This window comes from Martes martes (assembly GCF_963455335.1).
Source record: "Martes martes genome assembly, chromosome: 7".
NCBI classification, from domain to species: domain Eukaryota; kingdom Metazoa; phylum Chordata; class Mammalia; order Carnivora; family Mustelidae; genus Martes; species Martes martes.
In genome coordinates this window covers 36,866,249-36,879,515 of record NC_137894.1, presented here as the reverse complement: position 1 = coordinate 36,879,515, position 13,267 = coordinate 36,866,249, and the positions used below count along the sequence as shown (strand labels likewise).

The 13,267-nt window shown below is 39.0% G+C and overlaps 1 protein-coding gene across 1 annotated transcript in view; it reads left to right on the top strand.

Annotated features, from left to right (window-relative positions):
- Positions 1-13,267, top strand: part of PRTG (protogenin) — a gene marked incomplete at both ends in the record, with an annotated part of 115,539 nt that overhangs the window by 43,943 nt on the left and 58,329 nt on the right. The window contains one exon of the mRNA XM_080808438.1: positions 12,872-13,016. Coding sequence (XP_080664564.1) covers positions 12,872-13,016 — 145 coding nt within the window. The remainder of the gene's footprint in view (positions 1-12,871; positions 13,017-13,267) is intronic.

Here is a 13,267-nt window from a genome sequence, read left to right as displayed (position 1 = left end):
GATTCGATGAATGAGTGGAGAAGGGCACTACCATTCTGCGTATGAGGACACTGAGAGCCCGAGAGAGCTTACTTTTGACAGGTCCTACAGCTCATTCATGACAGAGCTTGGAAAGAATACAGGTCCCTGACCTCAGTCCAGTCCTGTTTCTCAATTCGCATTGCTTTCTGCCCCATAGCTAAGGTCCATTCATACCCCAGCTCAGGAGCCCATTCATGCCTGTAATCTTATTCCCTCCTCAGAAGAACCTGTGAAGTAGAGGGCACTACTTCAAGGGAGAATCTGATCTATGTGTGTTAAAGGCAGTGAGTAAGTGAGCCGAGACCATACCTTAGAGCTCCTGACTCCGGGATCTCTCTTTGTACCACAACGACCTCTGTGTCAGAGATTTAGCTTCCAAGAGCACAACGTATGCTGCTGGAATAATAGTGTTGTGGAAGGCACCTTTGAGACCATGAAGGTCATTCAAACTTCCACCCAATTTGGAAATCTTTTACCATATTCTTTAAGGTGAAAAACAAGCAGCAACTTTTACATTGATTTTTATTACTCATAAATATTTATTATACATTTTTAGTAGCTACCTACATATGCATTCATTTATTTAATCAACCAATAAATAAAATTCTCTGCCTCAGTCTTGCTTGTCTCCTAAAACAATTATCTTTGGCTGCCACTAAAAATTTTTTTGAGCTCTCGTTGAGCTGTTTTTAAGTTTTTCAAAGAGGCAAAATGTCTTTGCTTAAGTTTTTGCTTTTTTCATAGTCCTGTGGACTCACATCTTTTGTTCCAGTCTGTCTGCATCAACATTGGCCCATGCCACTCTGTTAAGCCCAGCATTGTTGTCAAGTGCTAGCTCTTTGACACCTGCAAAAAAGAACTTTGGTTGGCCTGCTCATATTTCATTAGGAATAAAAGAAGTCATGAGAGTGAATTCCACTTCTCCAGTTGAGTGATCATAAGACTGTTGTCAATATAATTTTGTATTTTTTTTTTCCACTTAGCATGTCACAGACCTTTTCCTGTGTGATAACATAGTCATTTTAAGGGCTCTGAGTTCCATTAGTTGAAGATAGAATAGTGTCCACGGCATTTTGTTGTTGTTGTTATACGTTAACCTTTTTTGGTACTGTACTGCCAATAGCAATGTGTTACGAGAATGTTTGTTATCTTGCACTGTTGGAACATTTGCCCCTAATTCTGGTCATACTGGTTCCACCTCCCAAACATCTCTATCTGTCCCCATGTTTCCATCCCCAGTCATTCCTCCAGTCCAGGCCATAGTTACTGTTACAGAATGTCTTCCAGAGAAAAAGGAATATGGAAATTTGAGAAGAAAGAGTGAGAGAGAGGGACAGAGGTAGGAGAGAGGGGAGAAATTGAGAAGCAAGGAGATTGTGTTAATGGCTGGACAACGGAAAGTCAATGATTATAATTTTTTCTCTAAGATGAAAATTGATGGCCAAGTGTCAGGTAAATACCCTACAGGGACACACTAGGCATTATGTTATGAGTAAACAGTGATAAAAACAAGTCTTGAGTGGTGAAATTTTAAAAAAAGTGTCTGTGGGAGAGGTGAATTTTCAGTCCGTTCTAATTTAGTTCAGTGTCCATGTTCAGAATCCTAGGGGAGTCAGCAGCCTCTCCTTTCTTCTGTTAGTTGAGTATCTCCCCCAAGGAGGGTTATGGTGTCATCCTCCAGGTGTTTTCTGGTCAGGCGCACTGGATGAACTATATTTGCTGTGCCCCATTCCACCTGGTGCTATAGTAACCCCAAATGGTGGGCCTCCCTGTGTTCTCTGCCCCCGTTTCTCTCACTGGTAGTCTTGTTAAAGCTTTCAGAAGTTTTAGCCGGCAGCCCACAAGCATCTCCCTCTCCCCTCCCTCTTTCTCCTTTATGTACCTATATTTATGGGTCCTGATGGTTGCCTAGTCTGAGAATCAGGCAGCCATGGATTCTGACACAATCCTCACCAGTTTAGGTCAGTTTGTTTTAAACCAAATCCATGAGTACTATGTGCATTATGACTTCTCTTAAGATACATTTCATTCCCCGGGGCGCCTGTGTGGCTCAGGCAGCTGAGTGTCTGACTCTTGATTTCAGCTCAGGTCACGATCTTAGGGTCATGGGATTGAGCTCTGGGATCAATCTGCTTGAGATTCTGTCCCTCTTTACCTGCCCCTTCCCCTACTCATGAGCATTCTCACGCACACGCTCTCTCTCTCAAATAATAAATCTTAAAAAAAAAAAAGGGGATAAATTTCATTCCCAAGGAGGTTCCTGATCCCTGCATACAAATACAGTTGACCCATGAACAACATGGATTTGAACTGTGTGGGTCCATTTATGCATGGATTTTTCAGTAGATATAGTACAATATTGTAAATGCTTTTTCTCTTGGTTTTCTTAACATTTTTTCCTCTAGCTTTGTTGTAAGAACACAGTATATAATATATGTATAACATAGAAAAAATGTATTAATCAACTGTTTATGTTATCTGTAAGGCTTCTTCCAGTCAACAGTTGGCTACTAGTAAAGTTTTGGGAAAGTCGAAGTTTTTGAGTGCACTGGGAGGTGGAGGTGGGGGAGTCAGTGCCCCTAAAACTTCCACATTGTTCAGGGGTTGACTGTACACCTGTGGCTCTTCTCCCTTTCTTCTCTCCATCCCCACCCTGTCCCATGCCACTCTACCCTGCCCCAGCAGAAGTAAAGAATTAGGTGGCTGGAGTAATTCCAGAAGAATGACAGTGATGGAAAAGAGATGTACTGAATATTGGCTTGGCTTGAGTTCTATACTACTTTTTAGGATGGGAATATATAAGTATGTTTATAGTCAGAGAGGAAGAAACTAGTCATGAGGGAGTGATGCAAGAGGATGGGAATAATAAATGGAATAAGGGCCCAGAGATGGTTATCAAGGATGGGATTAAAGAGTGCCAGGAGAGAGTTAACCTTGGTACTGATTGGAATCCTTACTTCTTCAGAACTGGGAGTGAAGGGAGAGAAGCAAGATGAAGAGGGAGAGATTCTTAGGTGGTAAGGAAGAAAATTTATGTCCAATACAATAATAGGGATAGCTGAAAATCATTTACTGCCTTTAATGTTATGGGCACTGTGCTAAGTGCTCTGCATGCATTTACCTTCTGTAATCCTTAAAACCCCCTTTTAAGAACCCTATTTTTCATAACCACGTTTTAAAAAGAAGATTTTATTTATTTGTCAGGAAGAGAGGGAGTGCACAAGCAGGAGGAACAGCAGGCTAAGGGAGAAGCAGGCTCCCTGCTGAGCAAGGAGCCCAGGATTTTATTTTTTAAAGTAATCTTTACACCCAACAGCTCAAATTTAACAATCCCCAGATCACTCTACCAACTGAGCAAGCCAGGCACCCCTGCATCACTACCCATGTTTAAGAAGAAGAATTGGCTCAGGGTTAAACTGTAGGGAGTGCTCTAGCCAAAATTACCATAATCTTCTCAGGGAGATAAGAGAGTTTTCTGTTGCAGATAGGAGGGAGGTGGTAACTGGTTCATTTGAAGTTCACTCTCAAGAAATCTCTGTTGAGTACCTTTTGTATGCAGGGCACTGTTCTGGCCCTCGGCAATACACAGACATATAAGACATGTTGTCTGAACTCAAGGAATTTATAATCTAGGATTCAAGTGGTTGGGAACCTGAATAAATTGGAAAGTTAGAGAATTCCTAAAACCACTTATTAAGAAGAGAACTGTTGAACAGCAGTTAGTTTCCCCGCTGGCAGAAGGGGACTTGAAGAGCTTTGTGTCACTCTTTCCTGTTAGAGAACTTGAGTGTGGGGAGAACCATTTCTGGCATTTGGCAAGACAGGGTTGATAAAATAGCAAAGAAACAGAGAATTCTCAGGTGTTATTAAAGGTGTCTTTTAACATGGACACAGTAGAATATACTGGAAAATAATCTAGTCTGGAAATCTTACATGTGGAATCTATTTCTGAAAGTCCCTGCATTCCAGCCTTGAAAAGTTTCTAGCCTTTATTTTGTTTATATTTATCTTGACACATATTTTGGCTAAACACTTTCTTTGAAAAGCAAAGGTATACCTCTTAGCTGCTGGTTGTCAGAATTGCTACAGATTCAAGCAGATACTAAATTGAGTAGAATTCAGGTAATAAACCATTAATAGAATAGCTGTGTTATGCTCATACAGCTGAATAAAGAGATTGACACCCAAGACAAAGAATGAGTGCATCTGTCTTATGTTACATTATTTCTATTAAGGAGGTGAAATTTTTCTATAAAATCATTTTTAAAAATAAGTACAAGTAGTTTCTTGCCTAAACTTACAGATATAATAAATTTTTAATTTCTGTTTGAAACTTGTACCTTGGTTGGTTTTTACCTCAGTAGGTAAATCATCAGGGTAAACAAATGGTTACCTGATTAGGTTTTTACCTAATTACCTGATGGATTGGGTCTCTGGGTTTACTTGCTATTCGTTTGCAGGTCAGTCTTCAAGTTTGAAGACTCAAAGTGAATTGGACCTGATGAGGTAAGAAGTTACAGCTACATTTGGATCAGTAGCGTCTGGGATAGACAAAAGCATGATTTGAAAGATCAGTGTCATATAAATAAACTTTAATGTATAAACACTCCATGATGGACTTTGAAATTGTACACTTGGGGGAGTCTGAGATAGGAATCTTCCTGTGTTCTTGATGAGCTTACAGATTGCCTCAGGCTACTGATAGGTGACTTAGACCCATGGAAACAGCACAGAGACACTGAAACGTGACTACTGGCCATGTGCCCCTGCCATTTAGGACTCCCCACGGAGGGGGTGTGGCAGTAGCAACTGGTGCAGTCCTCGACCATCTCAGGCCCTCAGAACTCTGGCTTATCTACAGCCTTAAGGACAGTGGTGTAATCCCTGCATCAAGATTCTGACCCACTGAAGAATATTGTATTTAGTGAAAGAATATTTTAAATTAGACTTACAAAGTGATGTTTTTCTTAAACTAGGGAATAGGCTGTGAACTTATGAATTTATTTTTTTACTCTGTCCTCTGTGAACTTACTTTAAAATTATTGTATGGCTTTACCATTTCATACTGTGGTTCCATAATTTTTAGTTGGTTTTAAAATCAAAATGTTTTAAGTTTTTTTTTTTTTAAATTCACTGCAACCTTTTGGAAGCCTGAATGGCATTGTTTAATATGATAGTCCTGCATTTCCAGTGTAGAAATGTAGATATATTGCTTTCTGATCAAATAAAGGTTTGGAGAACATTTTCCTCTTAGCATCTTTGATCCTTTTTTTTTTCCTGACTATAAATCATAGAAGCAAATGATTAAGTAGACAGGTGGAGAGGAGGAAGTCACAAATAAAATAGGCACTTACATTTATTGTGTTTGCAGGGTTGTTTTTGAGGATGGCACATGTTTCTTGAGACCTTGTTTCTTACCTATTTTATAGAGCTCTGGCCTCTTAACAGCACTGCTTTAATGACTTCTTGTGGGGTTCTTGGTTTATGTTAGCACTGGCTGTGGAGGGAAAAAAGAGGTCAGGTTTCACAAGGAGGCCCTAGACTTGTAAAATCATACCTAACTGGCAGAAACAAAGTCCATGTCAAGGAGAAAGCCAAGATTTACATAAGAACATAAGATGTTTTGCCATTTAATGTCCCCCTTAAAAAAATCAAAATTACTCCTGAAACCAATATTGCACTGTATGTTAACTAAAATGTAAGTAAAAATTTTTTAAAATATGATAAAAAAAAGGTGAGGAAAAAAATCAATATAGAGAAATACTTGTTGGAAAGCAAAGTTTAAGACTATCATGATAGAGATATGCATATTTACATATTCTAAAGTTTCTAAGTTTTCATGTAAAAGTTTATACAATTTGTTGAAAAGTAGCTATTATTCAGATGTTCTTTTTCTTGTAATTCTCAGATTGAGGGCCCTTGTTGGGTTGAGAATCAAGCATCCATAGCTCATAGGTGATGTCTACCCAAAGAATGAAGTTCAAAGTACTAAAAAGAAGGCAGATAAAATTAAAGTGAGGGATTTTCTCAGGTAGTGGAACAATAGCAGAAAATTTATGCAGGCAAACTTCCCATTCCATGTCCCATGTAAGTAATAAAATTTATTTTAAAAATATTACTTTTTCTTAGTTACATGTATTGTAGGAAAAATGTAAATATAAAAAAATTATCATACATAATTCTGCCACTAGAGATCTGAACTTAATTACCTATCTTCTTGTAGTCTATTCCCTATTATTTCATTATTGAAGTAGTGGATTTTATTCTCTCCAAAAAATTTACCTGTGCACATGAAAAATAGGAAAATTATTTGTTTCTCTCCATTTTATGTTCCTTTACATAAAGTCTACAGTGTCTAGCTCAGTAGAAAAGAAGAATTTTAAATCTTAAAATACCTCTGACTTTGTTAGGGCTTTAAAGTTTATTTTTATTGCGTGATGGTCACTAACATCCTTTGTTTGCCTTTCTGTAAGTCATCATTCTGAAAGTAAAAGCAGTGTATTCACAGCAGGACATTCTGTTACTATTACCACCTCCAGCACCACAACCAAGGTTACTAGGTGCCCAGCAGTGCCCGAGCACACACTCATGTTGTTCTATGTGTATATGTGTATATACATGTATATGTGTGTGTCATTTAGTATTCTTATAATAACCTTGTAGAGTGTCATCCCCATTTTACTGAGGGATGCTGAGGCTTGTGGTTGAGTAACTTCTCAAGGGCACGTAGCACCTGAACATGAGTCCAAAGCTGTGATTTTAACCCAGAGCCATAGATTTTAATATCTGCATTCTTTCTTAAAAAAAAAAAAAAGATTTTATTTATTGATTTGAGGGAGGGAGAGAGAGAGAGAGAAAGCATGCACAAGTGGGTGGGGTAGGCAGAGGGAGAGGGAGAAGCAGACTCCCCGATGAGCAGGGAGCTTGACTCTGGGCTCAATCCCAGGACCCCGGGACCCCAACCTGAGCCGAAGGCAGACACTTAAACAGTAGAGCCACCCAGGCATCCCTAATATCTGCACTCTTAACTGCAAGGCTGTACTGCTTTACTGCCCTCCTCTATCTGCCTAAATTATGTCCTGTAGTTTATTTAGATTTTATTCCTGATTTTCTTTAAACCAGCTAAGGCTAAAGTTTTGCCTTAGCTCTCTACTTCAGTTTTCTATTGCCTTAACTTCTATCATCAAGAAATGAGCGTAAGTTAAATTGGAAGAACAGTGAACACTGTGTTTCCTGAGTTCATTCCAACAGAGCTTCAGAAATAATAAATTCTTTTCTCTGCTAATTTTACATATTATACATTGCTATTTTTATAGGCTGCTGTTCTAAAAACTCATGGATGTCTTAATGACAGCCTGACATCTTGACCACCTGAACCAGTTAAAAAATCAGGATGGATAAGTATTTGAGGTTTATATTATTAAGCCCTGGTCTTTTATTTTATAAATTTTATAGCTTCCCAGTCTTCCTTTATATGTTGGGTTTCTTCTCATTCTGAGGAAATGAGTCTGTAATGGTGATTCGTCAGTGCATCTGAGCTCTTCTTTTGCGTTCCCTGTGTAGGTACCATACTGTACTCCAACCTTCCAGGCACATAGCCCAGAAACCTCAACTGTTGGATCCTTCCCTCACTTTCCCTTGAACACCTTATGGCCAAATCATGGTGTTCTGCGTATATCATCTCTTATATGTGCCCTCCCTTCCATTCCATAATCTCCTGCATCATTCAGGCCCACAGCCCATCTCTTGTCTACTGTTCTGATAGCCTCTTAAATGGTCTCCCTACCTCTAATGGTTCTCCAAGTATTTGGCTTTCTGATGTTCAAATGTATGGGAACTTAGAACTAGGAGAATAAGAATGTAGGAATAGCTAGCAATTCCCACTAGGTAAACTGTTTTTCAAATAGATTTTAAACTTTTTAAAGATTTTGTTTATTTATTTATTTCAAGGGGAAGAGGGGCAAAATGGAAGAGGGAATCTGAAGCAGACTCCATGCTAAGTGTAGAGTCTGACATGGGGCTCAGTCCCACGACCCAAGATGGTGACTGAGCCGAAATCAAGAGTTGGACACTCAACTGACTGAGCCACCCACACACCCTTCAAATAGATTTTTTAAAAAAATATATTTGATTTCTAAAGAAATATTAGACTGAGGTAGTAGACTCAATTTGCATGCACTCCTGTCTCTCTTATCTTTCATGGGTTCCTAGAGATAGAGGTACTCCTGCTTGTGACGAGAGCCTTCACTTCAGAGTATTATCCTAGTATGCAGGGGTTTAAAGGTGTTACTATGTTTGGAAATTTAGGATTTTAACACATATTCTTATCCAACTCGAAAGTCAGTGCTTATTAACTTAGACCAGAGCAGTAGAATTGCTTGGATGTAGAATCAGTAATTTTCGTCTTCAGTAGGAAGGTTGGGGATCTCATGAGAGGATTCGCATGGGGCATCCAGAGACTGTTCACTAGCTGCAGAACTTGAGTAAGGTGCTTAATTTCCCTGTGCTTCAGTTTCTTCCACTGGAATTTGGGGTAATAATGGCTGTGGAGTTTAAATAAATTATATAATGCCTTTAAAGCACCTCCCAGCAATAAAATATTTTTGACTGTTGTTATTTCTGTCATTATTATAACCTCTGTTATGTGCTTTCATAATGCTTGGTATTTTTCCTTGAAAGCGTTTATCACAGTTTGAAATTGTATGCTTGCATGGTAATTTAGTTGAATGCCTTTCTGTATCATTAGACGAAGATCCCTAAGGGTGGTGCCTCTGTTAGTTTTGTTCATTATTGGATCCTTGACACCTAGAATATACTAGACACTGAATGAATATTTGTTGAATGAATGAAAGAAATTAGAAGAGATTACTTTAGCCTAAAATATTTCTAAAATAGGTGTAATTAAAATCCTTTTCTGGACTGGGGCGATAGTTCATCTGGCCCATTATTGATGAATAATTACATGACTCAGAGCCTGCCAGCATGGGTAAACTACAAACTAAATGAATGGTGTGATTATACAGATAATGGGATTGATATTGTGTGACTTGTGGAAATCAAATGCTTTGTTTCACAGTTATAATGTGTATCTCTAACTGCAGAGATATTCAGTGTTTTTAAAATAGAACTACATGAGAGTGACTTTTTAAACACTGCTGCATGCTTACCATATAAACAGTTTTGTGTGGAGTAATTGATGTCAAACTACTTTTCCTTTTTGCAGAAAGGAGCCAATAAATCTGTTTATTGAGAATGTACTCAGCCAAAAAGAATTAAAAATATATAGTTGGCATAAAGAAAGCTATTTGTTCCTTTTGATGTAGCAAGGATATATACATTCACTTTTTCTGATAATTCGGCTAAGCAGTTTAAAGACTTAGATGGAGGGTTTGGTTGCTAATGCACAGTGTTTTTGACATTTAAAATTGGAATCACATTTTTTGTGAGATTATTCCTTTTTTGGTTTTTAGCAGTAATGGGTTGACCAAAGGAAGCCTTTGAATTAATAGATGGAAGCTTGTGAGCCCAGCACAGCCATATCAAATACTTGTGTACATTTAGAGGATGTTTTTGAAGCAGGGAAGAGGAAGAATGGGAGTAGGAAGACCAGATAAGGGACTTTCATCGTGGTTTCAGTGAGAGGTGTTGGGTGAAGAACACAGGAGTGGATCTGACATGTGTTCAGGAGTTAATATCAGTGGGAACAAGTGAAGGAGAGTGTAGAAGAAGGAATTAATAGTGTCTAGCTCAGGTGAGTATCTGAATAGTTGTGTGACAAACTTCAGTAGAGACCCAGAGTTGGAGGAAATAAGAGGATTTCATTTTGGACTTGATGAGTTGGAAGTACCTTTTATAAATTCCAGGTGAAAGTGTCCAGTAGCAATTGGAGCCATGAGTATGAAGCCCGGGGATGGTGGTGATCTAAGCTGGAGATGTATTTTGGGGAATCAGCCGCAAGAAATGGATGTCACTGAAAACTGAATGTGGATGGGATCCCCCAAAGAGAATCTGGGGAGAGAAAAGAGCAGGGAATCCCTGGAAGGAAAGGCAGAGGAGGAGGGAGCAGCCTTGAAAAGGGAGACTGGAAGGAGGAATCAGAGCAATAGATAAGACAGTGTGGAAGAAATGAGTACACAATGTCATTGACACTGTTTCAATAAAATAATAGGGGAAGAAGGCAGATGAGATGTTCGAGATAAAAAGTCAGAGGGGGGGGCGCCTGCAGTTCTGGGATCGAGCCCTGCATTGGGCTCTCTGCTCGGCAGGGAGCCTGCTTCCCTCTCTCTCTCTGCCTGCCTCTCTGCCTACTTGTCAAATAAATAAATAAAATCTTTAAAAAAAAAAAAAAGAAAGGAAGAAGGGGAGGCAACTAACATCAGCTACTCTTTAGAAAAGTTGTAATGCCATGGGGAAGAGAGAGGGTGGATAGCTGCTTAGAGGGTTACATGCCGTAAAGAGATGTCTGGAGTTTTGGTCTTTTTGTGTTTTGAGATTTGGAAAAACTTAATCACTCTTGTAGTTGGAAGGAAGGATTCAGGAAAAGAATTTGAATATGCAGGCGAGAAAGAGAGAGAGGTAGATACATCAGGTTCCCAGAGGTGAGGGAAAAGAATGGGGTTGGCACCAAGGTGGAGGAGTTACAGACATAAGGATGGCAACTTTTTTTTTTTTAAATTAAATATTTATTTATTTTCAGCATAACAGTATTCATTGTTTTTTCGCCACACCCAGTGCTCCATGCAATCTGTGCCCTCCCCAATACCCACCACCTGGTTCCCCCACCCTCCCACCCCCCGCCCCTTCAAAACCCTCAGGTTGTTTTTCAGAGTCCATAGTCTCTCATGGTTCACCTCCCCTTCCAATTTCCCTCAACTCCCTTCTCCTCTCCATCTTATTTTTATTGTTGAATCATGAATGCCTCTTTTTTCTTTAGTCTCAGAGGTACTGATGAGAGTCCCAAAGGGTATTGTGCTTGGTCTTCTTTAGGAAAAATCATTTTCCCACCAGGTTGAATTTTCAAAAGGGACCAGAAAGTGAGAAATGTTAAATATAAAGGTGTTTGGGGGATTTAAAAGATCCACACACCCTCCCCCCAAGAAATCATGGACAAGGTGAATATGGGATCAATAAGAGAAATTAATGCTTCATAAATCAGGCATATCTCCTTCTGCATTAAGTCTGTTGCAATATCCATCACACGATACACTCAAGAATTAAGAGTGAAAAAGTCACATGACGGTGATCGTGAAAATGGTTTCGATATCCACTGACAAAAGTGGTATGAGAACCACTGTTCTTGAGGAAGCAGAAATTTTTGGTTACATACACACATAAGGCATTACTCTACCCCCATCTGCTTTTTGGAAGTAGATGTTCCTGAGTATTTTCACCATTATTATTCACTGGCTTTGCCTTATACCTCTAAAGTCTTGTGATCCATTTACAGATCAATGAAAAGTGAGTCTAAGGCAGAATATGTGGTCTTCTGTCACTTTTTGCCCTTCCCAGTCTAATGAATTGTAAGTCATGTAGACCTTACTCCCTCTGCTTTTCTTCATGACTTCTCACTTTGTTGATAAACTGTAAACACACACACGCATATGTATGTATGTATGTATGTATGTATATTGAACTGGACTCTGCAGAGGGGGGAGTAAGACCACCATTGGGGCCCTTTATATCCTGAAAAACAGTAAAGGGAAAGAAAACCACAGTGTTATCTGGAGTCTGGACTCTATCAAAATATAAAAGCGTGGACACCGATGACTGGCTCCTGGAGGCCTGCCTAGAATGAGAAAGAAGAATTATCTCTAGAAATATCAACACTTGGAGATTTATCTCCACTTAGGAAATACACGAGACTAAAAATAGTCTCTTGAGTCTCTCTACCTTTAATTCGTCAGGCACACACACACCATTTGTCTTCTTTCTCTCCCTTCTCATTCGGCTCCATCAATACCAGCCTCATCGGATTCCAAACACAGAGTGACATGTCTGTGTCCAGTGAGAACCGAGTCTTTGTTTCCATTGAGGTATCTGTAGAATCTCACCATGCTCACTGCCACCACCCAGGTCTGTCATTCCTGTTTAAACAGCCTGTTGGTCTTTTGACTTGAGGCTCTCCTTTTTCCACTCCATCCTGCATATCCATGCCTGGCTGATTTCTCCCAAACACGGCTATTATCAGAATTACTATTGTCCTTTGCTTAAAAATTTTCAGTGATGTCTTAATTTATGTCATGGTACAGATCTGCTTTATCTCTAGTCTCCTTCCCCTTTTCCATGATCCCTTAATCTGAAATATTCTGCAATAGTTAGTTCTTGCTGTTTCCTTACAATCCTGTAAACAGAGGCTACACATTTCTTCTGTGCTTGCTTCCCTGTCACCTGGAATGTCTTTTTCTCCCCCTTCCACACAAACCCAACTGAATCTTCAAATCCAATCTCTGTAAATGGTTTTTACCTAATTTGTCTTTCTTGATTTCCCTCTTCTCTGAAATATAGTAGTATTCGAAGTTCATACCACACAAAAACGATATGTGATTACATATCATTAATTGTTTAATTTTGTTTCAGTTGTATTAATTTTTTTTCTTCAGATGGGTTGTAAATTTCTTGAGAACTTATTTAGAATTTCATTCTGGTAAAGACCAGATTCCCTGAGCTAGGCCACTGTCAGTTATTTTTCCAAAATCATTGTCTAAACTATCTTTGTGCTGGTTAAGTTGGGTCAGTCTTATGTCTGGGCAGAAGTTCAAGTCTGATAAGATCTAGCATAATGTTATTTCCAAGTACAGTACAGTGTAATAGTACCTGTACTTATTCTAAATTTGTAAATTTTATCTTACAGCGATTTCTGCATTTGAAGTTCAGCCGATTTCTACTGAGGTCCAAGAAGGAGGAGTTGCTAGATTTGCATGCAAGATTTCCTCAAACCCTCCTGCAGTCATCACATGGGAATTAAATCGGACAACTCTGCCTGTAACTATGGACAGGTAAATGTAGCTTTTTGTCATTGGAGGTGATGTAGGAGTAATGAAGGTGTCATGAGATTTACAGGGGTAAAGCCATTATGGAGCTTATTTTCATTTACAGTAGTAATTACCAACCTCTTTAAGACATTTCAAACTTAGGGAAACAATTAGATCATCAGTCTTTGGCACATGGGGAATAATCCGAGTTTTGATTTAGATCCTAATTCAAATAACCTATCTTACTGCTTTGTTGCTTTCCTCAAACAACTTTT